The 18,175-nt window shown below is 46.0% G+C and overlaps 1 protein-coding gene across 1 annotated transcript; it reads right to left on the bottom strand.

The window, feature by feature from the left end:
• Positions 1 to 1,889: 1,889 nt before the first annotated feature.
• On the bottom strand, positions 1,890 to 15,077 carry LOC147307612 (uncharacterized). Its single transcript, XM_086271681.1, has 2 exons — positions 14,981 to 15,077; positions 1,890 to 6,438 (listed from the first exon to the last, which is right to left on the bottom strand). Exons 1-2 carry the CDS (start codon positions 15,075 to 15,077, stop codon positions 3,155 to 3,157), a joined length of 3,381 nt encoding a protein of 1,126 aa, XP_086127807.1. The 3' UTR covers positions 1,890 to 3,154.
• Between the last annotated feature and the right edge of the window lie 3,098 nt (positions 15,078 to 18,175).

An 18,175-nucleotide genomic window follows, 5' to 3' on the forward strand; every position in this document is an offset into this window, starting at 1 on the left:
CTTTATTGAGAAGACGGCAGGGAAAACCAGGAAACCAAAGCAAACTGTCAAAACACTACGAAACAAAACACTAAGAGGTACTAAGACCAAAAACTATAACTATAACTGTGGAGAACATAAACAGGCAAAGCCGAAAACTAAGGCTAAGGTCAAAATAACAGACGACCCGACAATGGCATGCAGAAAACAAAGGGCTTAAATACATACAAGAGGTGATCAGGGGAGGTGGAGACACATGGGGGAACAGCTGACTGACATAAACCTAATGACAGGACCAGGAGAGGAAAGCTAAATACAATAAACAAAGAACACATGACACTGTCAGAATAAAACAGGAAACACTGAAAACTAAACATGACAACACAATAAGACAGACCTAATACGTGATGAATGAATACAAAACCCCAAACATAAAAACCCCAGGAACAATAACCAATAACTGCCCAAACTAAAGGCAAAATAGGAAATAACACAAAAACTAATAACATATCAAAAAATGAGAAAAATACAAAGAGAACTCAGAGTGCTGGGTCAGAGACCCAGCCTGTGACAATTGTTGCACCCCTACTATCTACTATTATTTATTCAAAGCCTTTTGGTTATATGATGTTGAGATTTAAATATATATTTTAAGACTTATTTTCTATTATATTGTTTTATGTACTTTAATAATGAAGGTTTGTACAGCAAGGCCCCTTTAGACTCATAAACTAAGTGCTCAGCCAGACTGAGAAACAGGAAGTTAGTGTAGAGCTATAAAAGTATATTAATAAATACAGGAAGCCAGACAGAAAAGAGGAACTTGTACCATATAAGGAGTGTTTGTATCGAAACTGTGTGACGTGTAAAGTACCAAAATAACACCTATATGTGAGACGTTTTTAAATTCTAATGTTAGAGTTTCTGCAACTAGCTTTGGGGCTGTGCAGGGCTCTCTCTCTGTCTCTCTCTCTCTTCCGGAAGATGATTGAATAAAAAGAAATATAAATGTTTTGACCACTATGAGTCGGGTTTTCTCTGTTCTATCGCGGGGACAAAAGGATCGGGTTTTAATAAGACCTACCTCGGCTCTTGTGCAGGTGAAACCAAAGGGAAGATTTGCTTCACCATATTTTCTGGTCTTTGGCTTAGAATGAAGTTGGTTTGGAAACATATTCAACGATGTTTCATCTCCTGCTTTGCGTTTCTGTGGGCGCCCGGTGCTAGCAGTGTTCAAGCGTTTTGTCCCCCCCCCCCTCTTTTCATTCCGCGCCCCACCTACAATGGCTCTGCTCCCCCCCTAGGGGGCGGGCCCCACACTTTGGGAAGGTCTGCTCTAGCAGATCATTACATGAAGGAACCTGTTAAACACAAGTGCGCTCATGCTCACAGGTGTACACACGGGTGCTCACACACACAAACTACACCCTTTTTGGCTCCTACCTCAAAGCACACTGTGTTCTGTTGATCTTACGTGCTTCACAATAATGTTTAATATTTAGTATTTACTGTTATATTCCCATATATCATCGTGATGTTGTTTATTGTATTACTGATCCAGGTGATTGATATTTGTATTTTTTGTTTTGTTCCTCTTCCCCACTGTTTTTCTTTCCCTCTTTCTTTCTCCCTTTTCTTTTCCCCAGTCAAGTCTGTCCCGTGTGTAGCAAGTGAAAATAAAATAAAATAAACAATAAAAGCAAAGGCTGGGATGGTCCAAGTGCCAAACAGCCCTGGTGGAGTGAGGAGCTGTAGAGAGAAGCAGATGCTCTGTTTCTAAAAATGTTTTAAGCTTGTTTCAAAGATTCTGTGCAGCAGCTTTAAATGTTTTCCAAAAGCACACATACACTTATCAGTGTTTCTCACACTTTTCACAGTGACTGAGAAAATGTCAAGCTCTCCCAAGTAGCACTATGAAAGCATGAAAGTCATAAATCTTACAACACAAAATTGCAATCTGTTTCTAAAATGAAAAGTCACACTGGTTAAAATAAAATACAAACTGTGCAGAGCCATAGTAGAATCTGCAGTAAAGATCTTTTCATACATTGTAGAGATTGTACCAAAGGCAGAGGTTCCTCCATTTCTATAATTCTTTTATCATTATTTTGTACATTCGTAGATTTCAAGGATTCTTCTGTTTTTGCAGTTATTTTTATGTACCCGTGTACCTATTATGTACCTATTATACACACACATGAAAAGTGAATCTCTGTCCAAAAATGCACTCAGTTTACTTTTGACTCACTGTGAGCATCATTCATTATTCTCCCAGTAATTAAGGTTAGGATTTGTATATTTTTTATTCCAATCCATTCTTCTTTTGCAGCATTTAAATAACCTTTATCAGATTTGATGGTTTTGTTACAGACTTTTCAAAATGTGGGATTAAATTGTGTTAAAATGTACAAAACAGTGATGTCATGTTTTGTGACGAGGACCGAGGCACAGAGAGACTTGATGAATTTAAGAATCTTATGGTTTAATAAAGAAATTTGCAGACTTGCACAGAGATGGTAAAATTATGATGCCTGATAACGGAGACAAAGACAGACGACGAGGACAGAGAGGAACAGGGGTTTAAATGCACCGAGGAGACAGTCAGAGAGAACTCGGGACAACTGGAGACATTTAAGGATGCAGGGACTGACAGAGACGGGGACGAAGTCTCAAACTCCTCCGAGTAAAGTTTGTTGCCTGGCTGGTCAGCTCTCTGGGTGCTCAGCACCCTCAAAGCTCTGATCCTAGCAGCGCCCTGATAGCTGATAAACATTTACTGTGTTTTATGAAGCAACTAAATTACAGAAAAATTACAGGAAAGTAAACAAAAAGTAAAATTACACTTTTTAAATAAAAGCATAAAAATCAACACAATAAAAAGTCCATAAACATCAACATCAGGAGTCACTGAGAAAATAAACGTAATATTAGATCAAAGTTAAAGAATATAAAATATGCGGAAAACAAAAAGTAAAAAGTTGAACATTGTAAAGTCCAATAAAATATAATCACACTTCTATGTTAAAGATAAATCAGTTCAAAATGAGATCTTATCAGGCAGCAAACAGTAAATATGAGGTTTTTTACACGTGTTGTTTGTCTTCATCGACTGAGTTCAGATCTTTATCGTCTCAGTTCAAACTGGTCTCGACCTTTTCTTTGTTCTTCTTTGTGATCACATGAATATTGAGTGAAGGAGTTTCTCTCCTTGCTCTATTTTAGCCGTGATCTCTGCTTTTTCTTTCATCTCCATCAGAGACTGAACTCGTTGCTTCCAGCCTTCTTTGCCCTCAGATTTCTCTCCTTCCATAAGCATGTCGATGTACTCTGGAGTGGACAGAGGGTTTGGCTTCAGTGCTATCTCTTTGAGTCTGTTCAGACACTTAGAAGATTTCTCTATCAGTTTCATCACTTCAACCTGTAAACTTTCATATTGAGTCTTCAGTTTTACAGCAAATATCTTCTCCATTCCCAGGCTTCGCCTAAACTCTGCTCTATATGTGTTAATAAGTTCATCATTCGCCTCTTTTATCTCCTCAAGCTTGGCTAACCCAAGTTTCACCTGCAGACTCCCAACTGTAATCTCCAGAATCTTTCTTTCTCTGAGGACCTCCTTTGTCAGTGTCAAGCTTTTAGTTTCTATTTTATTCAGAGCAACAAAAAACCTTTTCATGCTTTTTGTCCCCATCTCCCAAAACATCTGATCAAAACCTCCTTCATCATCATCATCACTCATTCTGTCTCCTTCAGCTGATTTGTTATTTGCAAACAGCACTGAGTTATTGAATTTGAAGTGAGCCGGCAGCCCGTCTTTTGTTTTAGGACATGGGACTCCTGCAGCATTGATCGCCTCTAGAACTGGAGGTCGCTGACCGTCTGCAATTGTCACCAGGATCCTGATGTTTTCTGCCACATCTTTGCCAAAGATTGAGAGCACTGAATCAAACACATATTTTTGTGTTGGTGTGAGTCGTGCTAAAGCAGCCTGAGCTACAAAACACACAGCATCAATGTCACTGACACCATGTGAGGAAGTGAAGAGATTACGTAGCTGCTCTACGATCTCTCTGTCTCTTTCGATGCCTCTTGTATCTCCAAAGCCTGGAGTGTCAATAATGGTCAGAGAGAACGGGATTTTGAATCCATCCTGGTGGTTGATTTTGTACACAGTGACTTCAGAGGTCTGACTGTGAGCTTGTGATGTTGGCTGATCCTCATTAATGAATTTAAACCTGAAACTGTCCTCCCACTCGACACCAACAATGTAGTTGATCATCCCATCGATCAGAGTGGACTTTCCTGATCCTGTCGCTCCAAAAAGCATTATTGTACGATTCTGCCTCGTGCTTTCTTCTCCAAAGTCAAACTTCCTGCATCCATCTATGTTCATGTGTTCTTCTGTCAGAGGCAGTTTGTAAACTGAGGGGGAATCAGATTTGATCTTTTTACTTTTAATCCTGAGAAGTTCTGCGAGGTGGTTAAATGTTGTGCAGACTTTAACAGTGATGCTTTCTTTGCTTCTTCCAGCTGAACCACAATCACATCTGACCCTGACTGCATATTCTGTCTCTGTCTGGAGACCTGAAAGGATCACCTTTTCACCTGCTGACTGTGTTTGGTTCCACTGCAGAGCTTCCTCATTTTCATCTGTTTTTGAATACTCCACCATGTAGCTCAATATCTGGACATCGTCTCCGAGCTCAGCAGGTTTCTCCCAGCTAACTGATATCTCACTTGAATATGGCTGAGCTTGAGGTTTTCCAGGAGGGCTGCAGGGTAAAGTTTTAATAGAAACTTTATTAGCCGGCCCGACACCTGCTGAGGTCACTGCTCTGCATCTGAACACATACTCTGTGTTTGGCTTCAGATCTCTCACTGTGACTTCTTCAGCCTTTGCTTCTGTCTTCTGCTGCCATCCATCCTCTCCACTGACACAGTACTCAACAGAGTAGGAGGTGATGTTCTCTGCTCCAAATCTGGGTGGAGAAATCTTCAGTGTCACACTGTTGTGGTTTATGTCAGCTGCTGTCACAGTTTCAGGCTTTGAAGGAGGCTCAAAGTTCTCACTGTCAGCAAATCCACCTTCATAAAGGTAGATGCTGGAACCTTCCTGTGTCTCATTAGTTAACCCCACTGTCAGGAACATCATGTTCTTGTTCTCCTCGTTGGCCTCTGCAAAATCACTGAAGAGTTTTGCTTTCTTCCTCATTTCAGCTGTTACTTCTTTTGAGGCGTACCATTGTTCCTTCTCTACATCATGAGTGTGAGGATCTTGAAGGTCTGGGTTGGTTTTTCCTCTTAAGTATCTTGATAAAGCTGAGAGGTACGGTTCATCCTTTCCCAGAGAGGTGAAAACAAAACACACAACATACTCTTCTTCATACAGATGATTTTTAGATGCGATGATTTTGGTGTTTTTCATCTTTTTGGTGACAGATTTTAAGATACTGATTTCTCTCTCTTTACAGTCCATCCACTCGTTCAGGTTTTTGCTGCTGAAAGGTGAAGAATGTCTCTTCTTCAGGATCTCTGCAAGCTCAGCTTCCTCTTCTCCTCCTCCTCGGATTGATGGAAGCTTCTTGGCCAAAGTCTGTTGGAATTCCAGCTTGAACTCAGAGCACATTTCTTTGAAACTTTTAAGCTTTTTACCAATCTGTGGGAACTGCTGTGCAGTGCTGGTTCCCAGTACATCATTGCTCCTCATTTCCACCTCACTGAAGTCCTCCAGGACTGTCTGTGCTTCTTGAACTAATCCTGTACTGATCTGACGGACGAGTTTAGCAGCAGAAGAATCTAAAGCTGTCAGTGGCAGCAGCCAGACCTTCACTGGTACAGCTTTGTCTCCCAGTAATCCTGGCAGGCTTTGGTAGACTGTTATTGCATCTTGAAAGGTTGTTGGTGGTTTTGGAAGACAGAAGTCTCCATAAAATTTACAGGAGAATTTATGAACACTTTCTTTGTCCTTGTCTTCCATCTTCAGGGAACCTTCACCCTCTACAGAAAGTAAGGGAATCTTCTTGATGATCACCTTCAAGTTGCCCTGAACATCTTGATGATCTTCGTGTTCAGAAACTTCACGGTCAAACACAAAGAAAGCTTGTGCTCCATAAAGAATAGCTGTGACTACATGTGTTGCTAAGCCTTGATCAAAAACATATGGATGCTTCACGTTTCCTCTTCCAAGATGATTCATGGACAGCTCCTGGATCTTTGTGGTTGCCTTGTACTTCAGTGTTACTCTGGCCTGATTTCTGGAAGATTTACTATCATTCAGATATTTGGCAGATCCATCAACCTGAACCAGTCCACCCAGGAAACTTGCCTTCAGTGAAGCTTCAACATTTAGAGCTGAAGATTTGTCTGAGATTGATTCAGATGCAACAATTTCAAAATCATTAGAGGCCTGTGGTCTTTCTCCAACATCTTTCATCAGGTCATCACGATCCCACAGAGTCATTCCTGCAAAAGAAGAAGCAACAAAAGTACTACCAGGACTCCATCAATTAAATCAAATTCTAAAATAAATGTTAAAAAATGATTTTAAAAAATGTGAATTTTAAAATAAATACACAGAGCGGTGTCTTTCTATGAGCAAACTTGTCAAACTTTTGCTGTTGATTTCATGATTTTCCTTGTTTTGTTTTTCATCTCTTTTTCTTTATTCACCAAAATGAAATCAAAATAGTAAATGAAGCACAAATCTTTTGTTTGTCTGGATGAACCAGATTAACTGAGTTCTTTCAGATGAAGAGTTCAGGCTCTGCATCTGAGTTTTCAGTATTTAAGATAATGACAGTAATAATATCAAAAATGGCCGTTTGGACTTTCGTGAGGGAAACGTTCTAATAACTAATTTAGTGACGCCACTGTCAAAAGACTGCATGTCACTGATCAGCCAATCAGTGACATGCAGTTGGTACAAAAAAAGTATCTGGTACCAGGTATTACCAGCTAATGATGAAATCGTAAAGACTGAGTCGACTCAAGCCAACCTGAGTAGCTCCAAATGGAAAAGCGCTCTAAGAGTTGGAGCGGATTTCCAGGTGTTGCATCATGGCTGCCAACTTGTTTTAATAGTGACTGACTTTACTCATGAGGATCAGGGAAGATGTTCTTATCCTTATCTTAGCTTTAGGCCCTGTCAGTTGCACATTGATTACAGCAGCTAGTTAGAGCTTGTTTTTGTTTTGTTTTTTCTTTTACAAAAAGGCATAAATAGAAGTCAGAAGCAGGAATAATAAAACCTTGGCTGTTTCCACAGGACTTCAAACACTAATCTGCTAGAATCCAACAACTTTGAGCAAGCAGCAGGTTTTAATTCTGTTTGAAGGCTCAGTTTGAACCTTCTTTGAGAATTATAAAAATAAAAAATTAGCAGGACAAAGGAACAGTCCGGATCACTTTAACACAACTGGGTGCAGTTAAAACCACGAGGCAACCTGTGGAGCTGAAACTTGGAAATGTTAAACACTACAGTTCCTCTGGGGGCCACAAGGCTCCAAAAGGGAGTTAGTCCCAACAGACAGTGACGGTTCTAGCCTGTTTGGCGCCCTGGGCGAAGACTCCCTCTGGCGCGCCAGTTGGTTGTTTAGGGAGAAGGGGAAGTTTTTAGGAGTGACACCCACAACGGAAAGCGGGTATCACTATGTGAGACATTAGTGATGTTTAGCGTGTTTGGAGGCTGTAGTTAGTGTGTTGTGTAGTTATTGTTTTGTATTGTGTGTCAGTTATACTGCTGAATTTCATATTTGCTCTAAAAAAGCCGTCAAAGGCAGATTCCAGTGTAAACGCTGTTCCCACATGGAAAACTGGACTGATGCACCTCCTGCTGTCAGACCTGCAGGTTTAGGCCTGTGCTGTTCTCCTCTGTCTTATACTGAACACAAACTACATTTTTTGGACTGGCACAAATAATTTGTGTGCCTTCTTCTTTGATGCAGCACACCTGATTGTTCTGTAAATAGATTTAAATGGTTATATAAAAAACGCCTGAGGTCTTGGCTGCATTTTTAGGTAAATAGTACCATATAACTTTGTTGTTTGCAAAACTTGTGCATAATTTTTTAGAAATGTACAATTTCTATTTGCATTTCAAGCTATGAAAATGATTCGTTAAACATGTTTGTGGGTTTTACAGTAAAAAATATAACTTTTTTTTACTCGGATTTTGAATTTCCTGTCTGAGTTTAGATCAACTGTGCTAATATAGTATACTAAAATGAAAAAATAACTCAAATTTCAGATATTTGAGGTTGTGCTGAAAACAATGATACCAAACAAGGCAAGAAAAACATATTTTAAAGGTGAAATATAGAGGTAAAATTAAAAGTAGTCAAAAACAGCCAATTATACCATGGACCCCAGAGGGTTAACATAGAACTTTTGTCGGAACCATACTGAATTTCACCAGAGAAACACACACACACATATGAAGAGAGAGAGAGTATGCATTGTATTGTAACGATGGTTAAGTGTTATTGTACAGTGACATGTTGGTTATCTCTGCACACTGTTGTTGTTCCTTTAAGATTCATGTTTGGTTGTGCTGCAGGAAGTAGGGAGGGTGGTGTAGAGGAAGGGGAGGGGGGACCTGGTTGTTCGGTGTTATGTGTGTGTGCCAGGCTGAAGAGAGGTGTAGCACGAGGGCGCTCTCCCCTGAGTTAGCAACCCGCTTGCTTATGTGCCGAATAAACGGACAAACTGAGACCCAACCGTCTGGTTCTTGTGAATGTTACATTGGTGTCAGAAGTGAAGAAAGAAAAAAGAACCCCAGAACGCCCGACACCCTGTTGCTGGCGACGCTTGCCGTTACGAGACGAGGATGTTGCCGGGCAGGATTAAGAAGGAGAGGGAGGAGAGGGAGGTTCGTCCGCGCGCGCCCGCCCATGGAGTGAGGGAAACGGCGCTGCGGCTGTCTGCCGAGGCTGGATTTTCTCCAGGTTTGACTAGGCTCGGGAACTGTTCGCACAGCGGCCGCGATTCCGGCGGGAAGGAGTCGACCTCGCTTGGCGCGCCGTCACGTGATGTAAACAAACATGGCGGCGCCCAGCAAGCTGCAGCGAATATAAAAACGCCTAAGTTCAGCGGCAAGACGCCATGGGAAGTGTTTATCGCACAGTTCGAGCTGTTAGCTGTTGCAGCTGGCTGGTCTGAGGAACATAAAGCTCTCCAATTGGCTTTGTGCCGTGTGAGGATGCAGCTGCATGCCTGCTGCTGCTGACCGAGGAGCAGAGGGGAGATTATAATGCTCTGGTCGGAGCACTTCAGAGGCGCTTCGGGCAGTATAACCAACCAGTGCTGCTGAGGTCGGAGTTCCACAACAGACGCAGATTGCCAGGTGAGCCCCTCCGCATTTTGGCCCATGAAGTCGAGTGTCTTTGCCGGAGGGCGTATGACAGCATGCCACCATCAGTGCAGGCGGAGTTAGCTCGGGACCAGTTCCTGCAGGCCCTGAGCCCTAAAGAGCTCCGTATGCAAACTCAGCTTGCTCAGCCGGCCACACTCAGTGCAGCCCTGGAGCTAGCGTTGGAGAGGGAGATGCTTGCAGGATCCTCTGGGGGCGCTGATGACGCACACGTGGTGAGGGCTGTGTCAGCACCTGTGGAACAGATGGAGATGCCAGCGGGCCTGTGCAGTTTGGTGCAGGCGGCTTCGCTGCAGTCGCCTTCCCCTCGGGCTGGCCCACACCGCCGACCACAGAGCTGCTGGGGATGTGGACAAGTCGGACACCTCATCAGGCAGTGCCCCAAGCTTGCAGCGGTTCAGGGAAACGCCCACGGGCCCGTGTAGGTGGAAGTACACGGGCCTGGGAGAACGACATCCCCACACCACCTCCACCCGGTGCGGCCATCGCTGTGGGCTGGACCCAGGTTGGCGGCTTTTGCCATGTTCCAGTGACGATTGCGGGGGTGTCCTGTACGGCCCTGCTGGACACGGGGTCCAATGCAACGCTGGTCCGACCCGATGTTGTCCCAACCGGAGCTGCTGTGCAACCGACTAATGTGCAACTTAAGACTGTGACCGGTGATCTGGCCCCAATGAGAGGGAGGGGAGTGTTCCAGTTCAAGGTGGGGGACCTCGGTGTGTCTTATGCTGCCTGGGTGGCTGACGTGCAGGACGCCTGCATCCTTGGGCTGGATTTTTTACGAGCCATTGGTGGTGTACTGGACTTAGGTAAAGGATTCCTCGTACTCCCTGATGGGAAGAAGGTGCCGCTTATTCCTCCCCCGGTCTGCACAGCATCTGCCGCGGCGTCCACCTCCACCGCAGAGACCCCTACAGACCCGCCAGCAGAACAGCGGGCGGAGGAGGAGGAGAGGCTCTCAGCAGTGAGGAGTATCTGATCAAAGAACTGTGAGGGGCTGACTCCACAGCAGGAAGAGAGTCTATGGCAGGTACTAAAAGAGTTTAGTGACATTTTTGCCCTGAAAGAAAGTGGTGTTGGCTTGACACACTTGGTAGAGCACATCATTGAGACCGGGGATGCCCAGCCTATTAAAGTGCGCCCCCGCCGCCTGCCCCTGGCTCATCAGGAGGCTGCGGACAGAGAGTTGTGTGAAATGATGAAGGCGGGCATCATAGAGCCATCTGATAGCCCGTGGGCCTCCGCGGTGGTGATGGTGCCTAAGAAAAAAAGTCCTAGGATGCGTTTCTGTGTGGACTACAGACCACTCAACAAAGTGACGAAGAAGGACTCTTACCCCCTTCCCAGGATTGATGAGTCTCTCGACTTAGTAGCCGGGTCCTCCTGGTTCTCCACCCTGGACCTGCGGAGTGGCTACTGGCAGGTGCCACTGTCCCCGGAATCCAGACCGAAGACAGCCTTCTGCACTAACAGGGGACTATGGCAGTTCAAAGTCCTGAGCTTTGGTCTTTGCAACGCTCCTGCGACCTTCGAGAGGCTTATGGACAGTGTGCTGGCTGGCGTCCCACGGCAATGGTGTCTGGTTTACCTGGATGATCTTCTAGTGCACGGGGGCTCCTTTGATGCTGCCCTGGATGCCCTGAGACAAGTGTTGGAGAGGGTGGCGGCTGCAGGCCTGAAGCTGCATCCCGACAAGTGCCACTTCATGAGGAGGGAGGTGGAGTTTCTGGGCCACAAGCTGGGTCGTGAGGGCATCAGCACTTTGGAGGAAAAAATTCACACCATTACCGGGTGGCCCACACCAGCAGACCAGAAACAGCTCAAAAGCTTCCTAGGACTGGCGTCTTATTACAGGAGGTTTGTGAAGGGCTTTTCCTCCATAACCGCACCACTCTTCCACCTGCTGCAGAAGGACCGTGACTTCATCTGGACACAGGACTGTCAGCAGGCGTTCGACACCCTCCGCAGATCGCTGACAGAGTCCCCAGTCCTTGCCCCCCCTGACCCCACCCTGCCTTTTGTCCTGGACACTGACGCAAGTAATGTGGGGCTGGGAGCGGTGTTGTCGCAGGTTGGGCCGAAAGGGGAGAAGGTGGTGGCGTACTTCAGCCGGGTCCTGAACAGGAGTGAGCGGCGCTACTGTGTCACACGACGAGAGCTGTTGGCTGTGGTGGCGGGGGTGAGACACTTTAAGTACTACCTGTGCGGCACAGCATTTGTTATCAGAACTGATCATGCTGCCCTTCAGTGGCTGATGTCTTTCAGGGAGCCAGAGGGACAGGTGGCTCGCTGGCTGGAGGAGCTCCAAGCCTTCAATTTCACTGTGGAGCACAGAGCAGGGACGCACCATTCTAACGCAGACGCCCTCTCTTGCCGCCCATGTGCTGCAGCTGGCTGCCGTTACTGTGAGAAGCGAGATGAGATAGAGCGGGAACTCACGACAATAGACGGAGCAGCACAGCTCGCCTGCAGGGCTCTTCTGGTGGTGGATGCAGCGGAGTGGAGGGCATGGCAGGAACAAGACACGGACCTGCTGCCGGTCCTGCAGTGGCTGGAGAAGGGGGAGCAACCCCTTTGGGATGAGGTCACTGGGTTTTCCATCTGTACCAGGGGGCTATGGGCCAAGTTTGCAGCTCTCAGGCTGAAGGAGGGGGTGTTGGAGTGTACCTGGAAGGATCCTGCCACGGGGGAGGAGAGGTGGCAGGTTGTGGTGCCAAGGTCGCTGAGGTCAGCTGTGCTGGAAGCCTGCCATGGGAGCACTGGCTCCGGCCACTTTGGGGTCTCCAAGACTCTCCGCCGCCTCCGCCAGGGCTATTACTGGGGTCAACAGCGGAGGGATGTGGAGGACTTTTGCCGCAGCTGTGATGCATGTTCCTCACACAAAGGGCCACAGGACCAGTCCCGGGCTCAGCTTCAGCAGCAACCAGCAGGAGCCCCAATGGAGCGAGTAGCTGTGGACGTCATGGGCCCATTTCCTCGCACAGACAGAGGAAACCGCTATGTTCTTGTGGCCATGGACTATTTTACCAAGTGGCCGGAAGCATACGCCGTCCCAGATCAGGAGGCTGAGACTGTCGCTGATGTATTAGTGGAGGGGATGTTCAGCCGCTTTGGAACAGCAGAGATCCTCCACAGTGACCAGGGGCGTAACTTTGAGTCCAAGGTTTTTGCTGCCATGTGCGAACGCCTTGGGATTAAGAAGACCCGCACCACCCCACTTCACCCCCAAAGCGATGGGCTGGTGGAAAGGTTTAACAGGATGCTGGCCCAGCAGCTAGCCATCCTTACCTCAGAACACCAACGGGACTGGGATTACCATCTTCCCCTTACCCTCATGGCCTACAGGTCGGCAGTGCAGGACTCCACCCAATGTACGCCTGCCCTGCTCATGTTAGGGAGAGAGCTGAGAACTCCTGCAGAGTTGGCTTTTGGGAAGCCCCCGGACGCGCCAGAGGCACCACCGGGCCGGGACTACGCAAGGAAGCTGCAGGACCGGCTGGATTCTGCACATTCCTACGCCCGAGAGCAGCTGGCGAAGGCAGGCCTGCGCCAAAAGAGGAATTACGACATCACCACTAAGGGGAGGCACTTCCGTGCTGGGGAGCTGGTGTGGGTCTACAGCCCAAAGAGGAGGAAGGGACGGTGTCCTAAACTGGATAGCAGCTGGGTGGGGCCTTGCAGCGTCCTAGAGCGAGTGGGGGAAGTTGTTTACAGGGTGCAGTTGCCTCCTAGGGGGAGGATAGTAGCGCTGCACAGAGACCGGATGGCCCCCTACAGAGGGCAGTCCCTCCCCTCCTTTCCAGAGGGACGTGTACAGAGCGTCCATGACCCTGCTCAGAGGGGCCCCCGACCGGGGCTGCGTTCCCCTCCCTCGGACTCTTCACCCCAAAGCCCCGAAGCTCCGCGTCCACCTCAGGGGCTCAGGAGGTCAAGGAGGGAACGTAGGCTACCACCCCGCCTCAGAGACTGTGTCGTTCCCTCGGGGACGAGGAACTTATTGCTGGGGGGGCAGTGTAACGATGGTTAAGTGTTATTGTACAGTGACATGTTGGTTATCTCTGCACACTGTTGTTGTTCCTTTAAGATTCATGTTTGGTTGTGCTGCAGGAAGTAGGGAGGGTGGTGTAGAGGAAGGGGAGGGGGGACCTGGTTGTTCGGTGTTATGTGTGTGTGCCAGGCTGAAGAGAGGTGTAGCACGAGGGCGCTCTCCCCTGAGTTAGCAACCCGCTTGCTTATGTGCCTAATAAACGGACAAACTGAGACCCAACCGTCTGGTTCTTGTGAATGTTACAGTATGCAAACAGCTACCAGACAGCCATCATAACTCGTCACACAATGAGAACAGGACAAATCAACAACTGACAATGACTAATTAATATTAAAATCTGTAACATAATGTATTGTTTGGAGCTTAGTCTGTTACTGTTGCTATTTTTACCATATCTTCTTGGAGCAACTGTAACTCACATAATTTGCTTAGGGATTAATAAAGTATTCTGATTCTGATTGTTTCAGGATGAGCTGCCATTATCCAATCACACATCTGCTTACCTGCATCTTTTGCTCGTTTCTCCTCCTCTTCTTTTCTCTTTTTTCTAAACTGAGCACCTGATGGCTTTGAACCCAGGATTCAAATCATTAATCCATAATGAGCTTGGATTTACAACAGTATGAATGAAATGTGCTCTATTTGGAAGCAGCAGGGCCCCCTCCCCTTTCCACGGGTTGTGTGTGAGACTTTAAATCATCAAACTATAAATTATACATTTTAAATTGTTATTGATCCCTTTACCCCGAGTCCTAAAGTGTATATTTATTTTCTTACTCTTCTTATATATATTGTTTGTTTACTTGCACTGCTGTAACTGGAGCCTCGTCGTCTCGTCTCTCTATCTACTGGACTGTATGTAGCGGAGATGACAATAAAGTTTACTTTGACTTCAGCAGCGAGCAGGCGCACCGAGGAAAAACAAACTATAAGTCTGTATCATAATGTCTGGTGTTTTCGTGTTTGTTGGTTTGTTATTACTTTGTTTTATTGGTTATTAGTATTGTATTGTAGATCAGCTTGTTAGTGTCGGTAATCGTGGTTGTAGGTATTGTCCGTAGTAAAAGTAGCCACGGGTGAATTATTTTATAACACGTATCTGATACTGGAGTTAGGGGCGTGGCTACTTTTACTGGCAGAAAGGCTGGAGTGATGAGAACCTGTTTGGGCTCACATCTGCTGCTTCAGCTGATGGTCTTTATGGTCTACAGTGACCCCTTGTGGACATTGTTAAATACCTCTGTGTTGAGTAGATGATGTGTTGTGATTGTTTCTTAGTTACTTTTGACTCTACTGATTACAGAATTGCCTGTTTCTGTTTCCAGAAAACCATGCTCATAGTCACATATACCGTATCTTCTACAACTGTAAGTTCACGTATGGCTGCACTGCATTTGGATTAAGCCTGGCAAGCTCTGATGTAACCAATTCTTCTGTGGAACTTAAAGAAAATTAACTCAAGTCCTGGACTGCTGCCGTCATCAACAGAAGACTTAGGCCAGACTTATATATATATTATTCTACAGTCGACTGGCTTTAAAAAACGAAAGTTTGTGATGCATAAAGAATTTTTACATGTGAATTCTTACCAGTGACGAGCGAGTCACTGCGACAGTCGTACAGCATCCCGACGCTGAAAGGCCGACCGAGCGCTGCCACCTCCATCGCACCTGATGTACCGTCCATTCTTCAGTCTAACCTGGAAAACACAGAAAAATTTTGAGGATGTTTTTCTGGTTCTTCTGCTGTCCAGCTGTTTGTTTTTATACCCATTACTATAACTGACAACATCTGGAATAGTTCCACCTGGCACCTCCTGGGTGAGACAGTGACAGTGTAGTAGGTTGTAAAATGCTGCACGTTCAGTTTTACGGAAACAAACTGTTTCTGTTTATGACTGTCAATAACACCTCTTATATATTTACATACTTGTGGTGTAATCTGTTTGAGTATAACCTGTTTTATTGTGAAAGGGGGTTCTGAAACAGGAAGTAGACAATAAAGGTCGGAGTTTGAGTGCTCTACAAGGTGTCGCTTGAATCCTTGCCTAAAACCACGACTTGGTGTCAGAAGTGGGATTGCAGTAAGAGCCTTGTCATCGGGGAGTGACAGCAAGCGGCTTTGGGAGCGGTAAAGAGTTTTTCCTCCAGACGATAAGATGTCGGACGAAGAAGCGGGAGCTAGCGCAACAGCTACACAGCCTCGCACGTCACCGCCCCACCAGCAAGCTAACGGCAGCTATAATGCTAACGCCAACTTACCCCCGAATGCCACATTCACCATCCAGCCTCCCGAGCTGTTTGATTTCTCAAAGCCACAGCAATGGGAAAAGTGGATAAGGAGGTTTGAAAGATTTCGACTTGCAAGCAACCTGCACCTTAGCTCAGAGGCTAACCAGGTGAACACACTCATCTACTGCATGGGGGATGAAGCAGATGATATCCTCCGAGGGCAACCTTTATCGGACATACTGCTTTGTACTGCTGCCTTTGTAAGAGACACTTTGGATACGTACTTTGTTCCCAGGAAAAACATTATCTATGAGAGAGCTCGCTTTAATCAAAGAACACAGCAAGCTAATGAGACTGTTGACTCGTTTGTCACCGCACTTTATGCTTTAGCTGAAAACTGCAGTTATGGTGCACTGCACGATGAGTTAATAAGAGATCGCCTCGTCGTGGGTCTGAGGGACATCAGCTTAGCGGAGAGACTTCAAATCGACAGAGATTTGACATTGGAGAAAGCGGTTAATCAGGCCCGGCAGTCTGAAGTCATCAAAAAACAACAGACAGACATCAGAGGGGAAAATAAGATGGAAATAGATGCTGTGACAGCGAAGCACAGGGAACAAAGGCATTCAACATTCAAACCCCGAAGAGAACGTAAATGCACAACAAAGGACAAAACACCAAATGGGAGATCATGCTACAGGTGTGGGAAAACCCCTGCGCATGGTAAAGGACAATGCCCAGCAAAAGATGCAACATGTCACTCATGTGGTAAAAGAGGACACTTCAGTAAAGTGTGTAAATCTGTTAAATCTGTGCATGTGACAGAAACAGAGAAAAGTGATGATACACCCGTGTTTCTTGGTTCTGTAGACGCAGGTTCAGATCCTTGGTATGCAGACCTTACTATCAGAAACCACAAAGTTAGATTTAAGATGGACACAGGAGCTGACGTCTCTGTTATCCCAGCCCAGATGTATTACTGCATAAACCAAAATGAGACAGAGTTATGTAAACCAGATAGACCATTGTTTGGTCCAGGTGGTACTCCACTTGATGTGTTGGGTATGAGCAGAGAAACAATTTGCAAAGGTGAACAGGAAATACAGGAAAATGTCTACATTATCAAAGATTTGCACATAGCACTGTTAAGCAGGCCAACAAGTGTCAAGCTGAACCTTGTGTGTAGAGCTGACAGTATTGACATGAATGTGTTGAATGAGAACTACCCAAAGCTGTGTCAGGGATTAGGTTTAATGCAACAACCTTATACGATTAAGTTGAAACCCAATGCTGTGCCTTCTTCCCTGGCCGCACCAAGACGGGTCCCCATCCCTTTGTTAGGAAAGGTGAAACGGGAACTGGAAAGAATGGAGTTCATGGGAGTAATCAGCAGAGTTGAAGAACCAACAGAATGGTGTGCAGGTATGGTCCCAGTGCCAACAAAAAACGACTCTATGCGTATTTGTGTTGACCTCACCCACCTCAATGAAGCAGTGTGCAGAGAAAAGTACATCCTGCCTTCGGTTGAACAGACACTTGGATCCCTGGCGGGAGCAAAAGTCTTCAGTAAGTTAGATGCAAACAGAGGCTTCTGGCAGGTTCCATTGTCACCAGAGTCAGCACACTACACAACATTCATTACACCCTTTGGGCGCTTCCACTTTAACAGACTTCCCTTTGGAATAGCGTCAGCCCCAGAACATTTTCAGCGTAGAATGTCAGTGATCCTTAATGGGCTGCCAGGTGTGGTTTGTCACATGGATGACATCCTCATTTGGGGACAGGATCAGCAGGAGCACAACGCCAGGCTGCACATAGTGCTCAATAAACTCCAAGAGGCCGGTGTCACACTAAACCTGGAGAAATGTGACCTTAGCAAACAGGAAGTGAAGTTCCTCGGACACGTTTTGTCTGCGGAGGGAGTACAGCCAGACCCAGACAAAATTAGAGCGATCACAGCAATGAAAGAGCCGTCAAACGCCAGTGAAGTGCGCAGCTTTCTCGGGATGCTTAACCAATTAGGCAAATTCATCCCAGGACTGGCCGAAAAAGACAAGCCCCTAAGAGACCTGCTCTCGAAGAAAAATCAGTGGGTTTGGAGCTGCGCACAGCAAAAAGCGTTCAATCAGCTGAAAGGCGATCTGACGTCAACTCCCATTCTTGCACTCTATGACCCAAACAAAGAGTTAAAACTGTCTGCAGATGCTTCCTGCAACCCTTAATGCCAAGCCAACTCCCTGAGAGACCATGGCAAAAAGTTGGAGCAGACCTTTTTACGTTTAACAACAGCAACTATGTGCTTCTGGTGGACTACTACTCTAAATTTGTGGAAATAGCCAAACTTACTCCCACAAGATCGGAGGATGTTATAGTGCATCTAAAATCAATCTTTTCCAGACATGGGATTCCAGAGTTTCTCTACAGTGACAATGGACCTCAGTTTTCAAGCCAACAGTTCAAAGACTTTGGAGCAGCTTATGGGTTCAGACATGTAACAAGCAGTCCAAGATTTGCACAAAGCAATGGTGAGGCTGAGCGTCATGTCCAAACTGT

This window comes from Aulonocara sp. 'chitande type north' Nkhata Bay, linkage group LG18 (assembly GCF_057382095.1).
Source record: "Aulonocara sp. 'chitande type north' Nkhata Bay isolate Kocher_YH1m ecotype deep benthic linkage group LG18, A_spYH_male_GT1.1, whole genome shotgun sequence".
In the NCBI taxonomy this organism is placed as follows: Eukaryota; Metazoa; Chordata; class Actinopteri; order Cichliformes; family Cichlidae; genus Aulonocara; species Aulonocara sp. 'chitande type north' Nkhata Bay.

Coding starts and splice junctions, on each gene's coding strand:
- LOC147307612 (XM_086271681.1), bottom strand. CDS start 15,077: ATGGACGGTACATCAGGTGCGATGGAGGTGGCAGCGCTCGGTCGGCCT. Junction 6,439..14,980: donor CAGTGACTCGCTCGTCACTG/GTAAGAATTCAC, acceptor CTTCTTTTGCAG/GAATGACTCTGTGGGATCGT.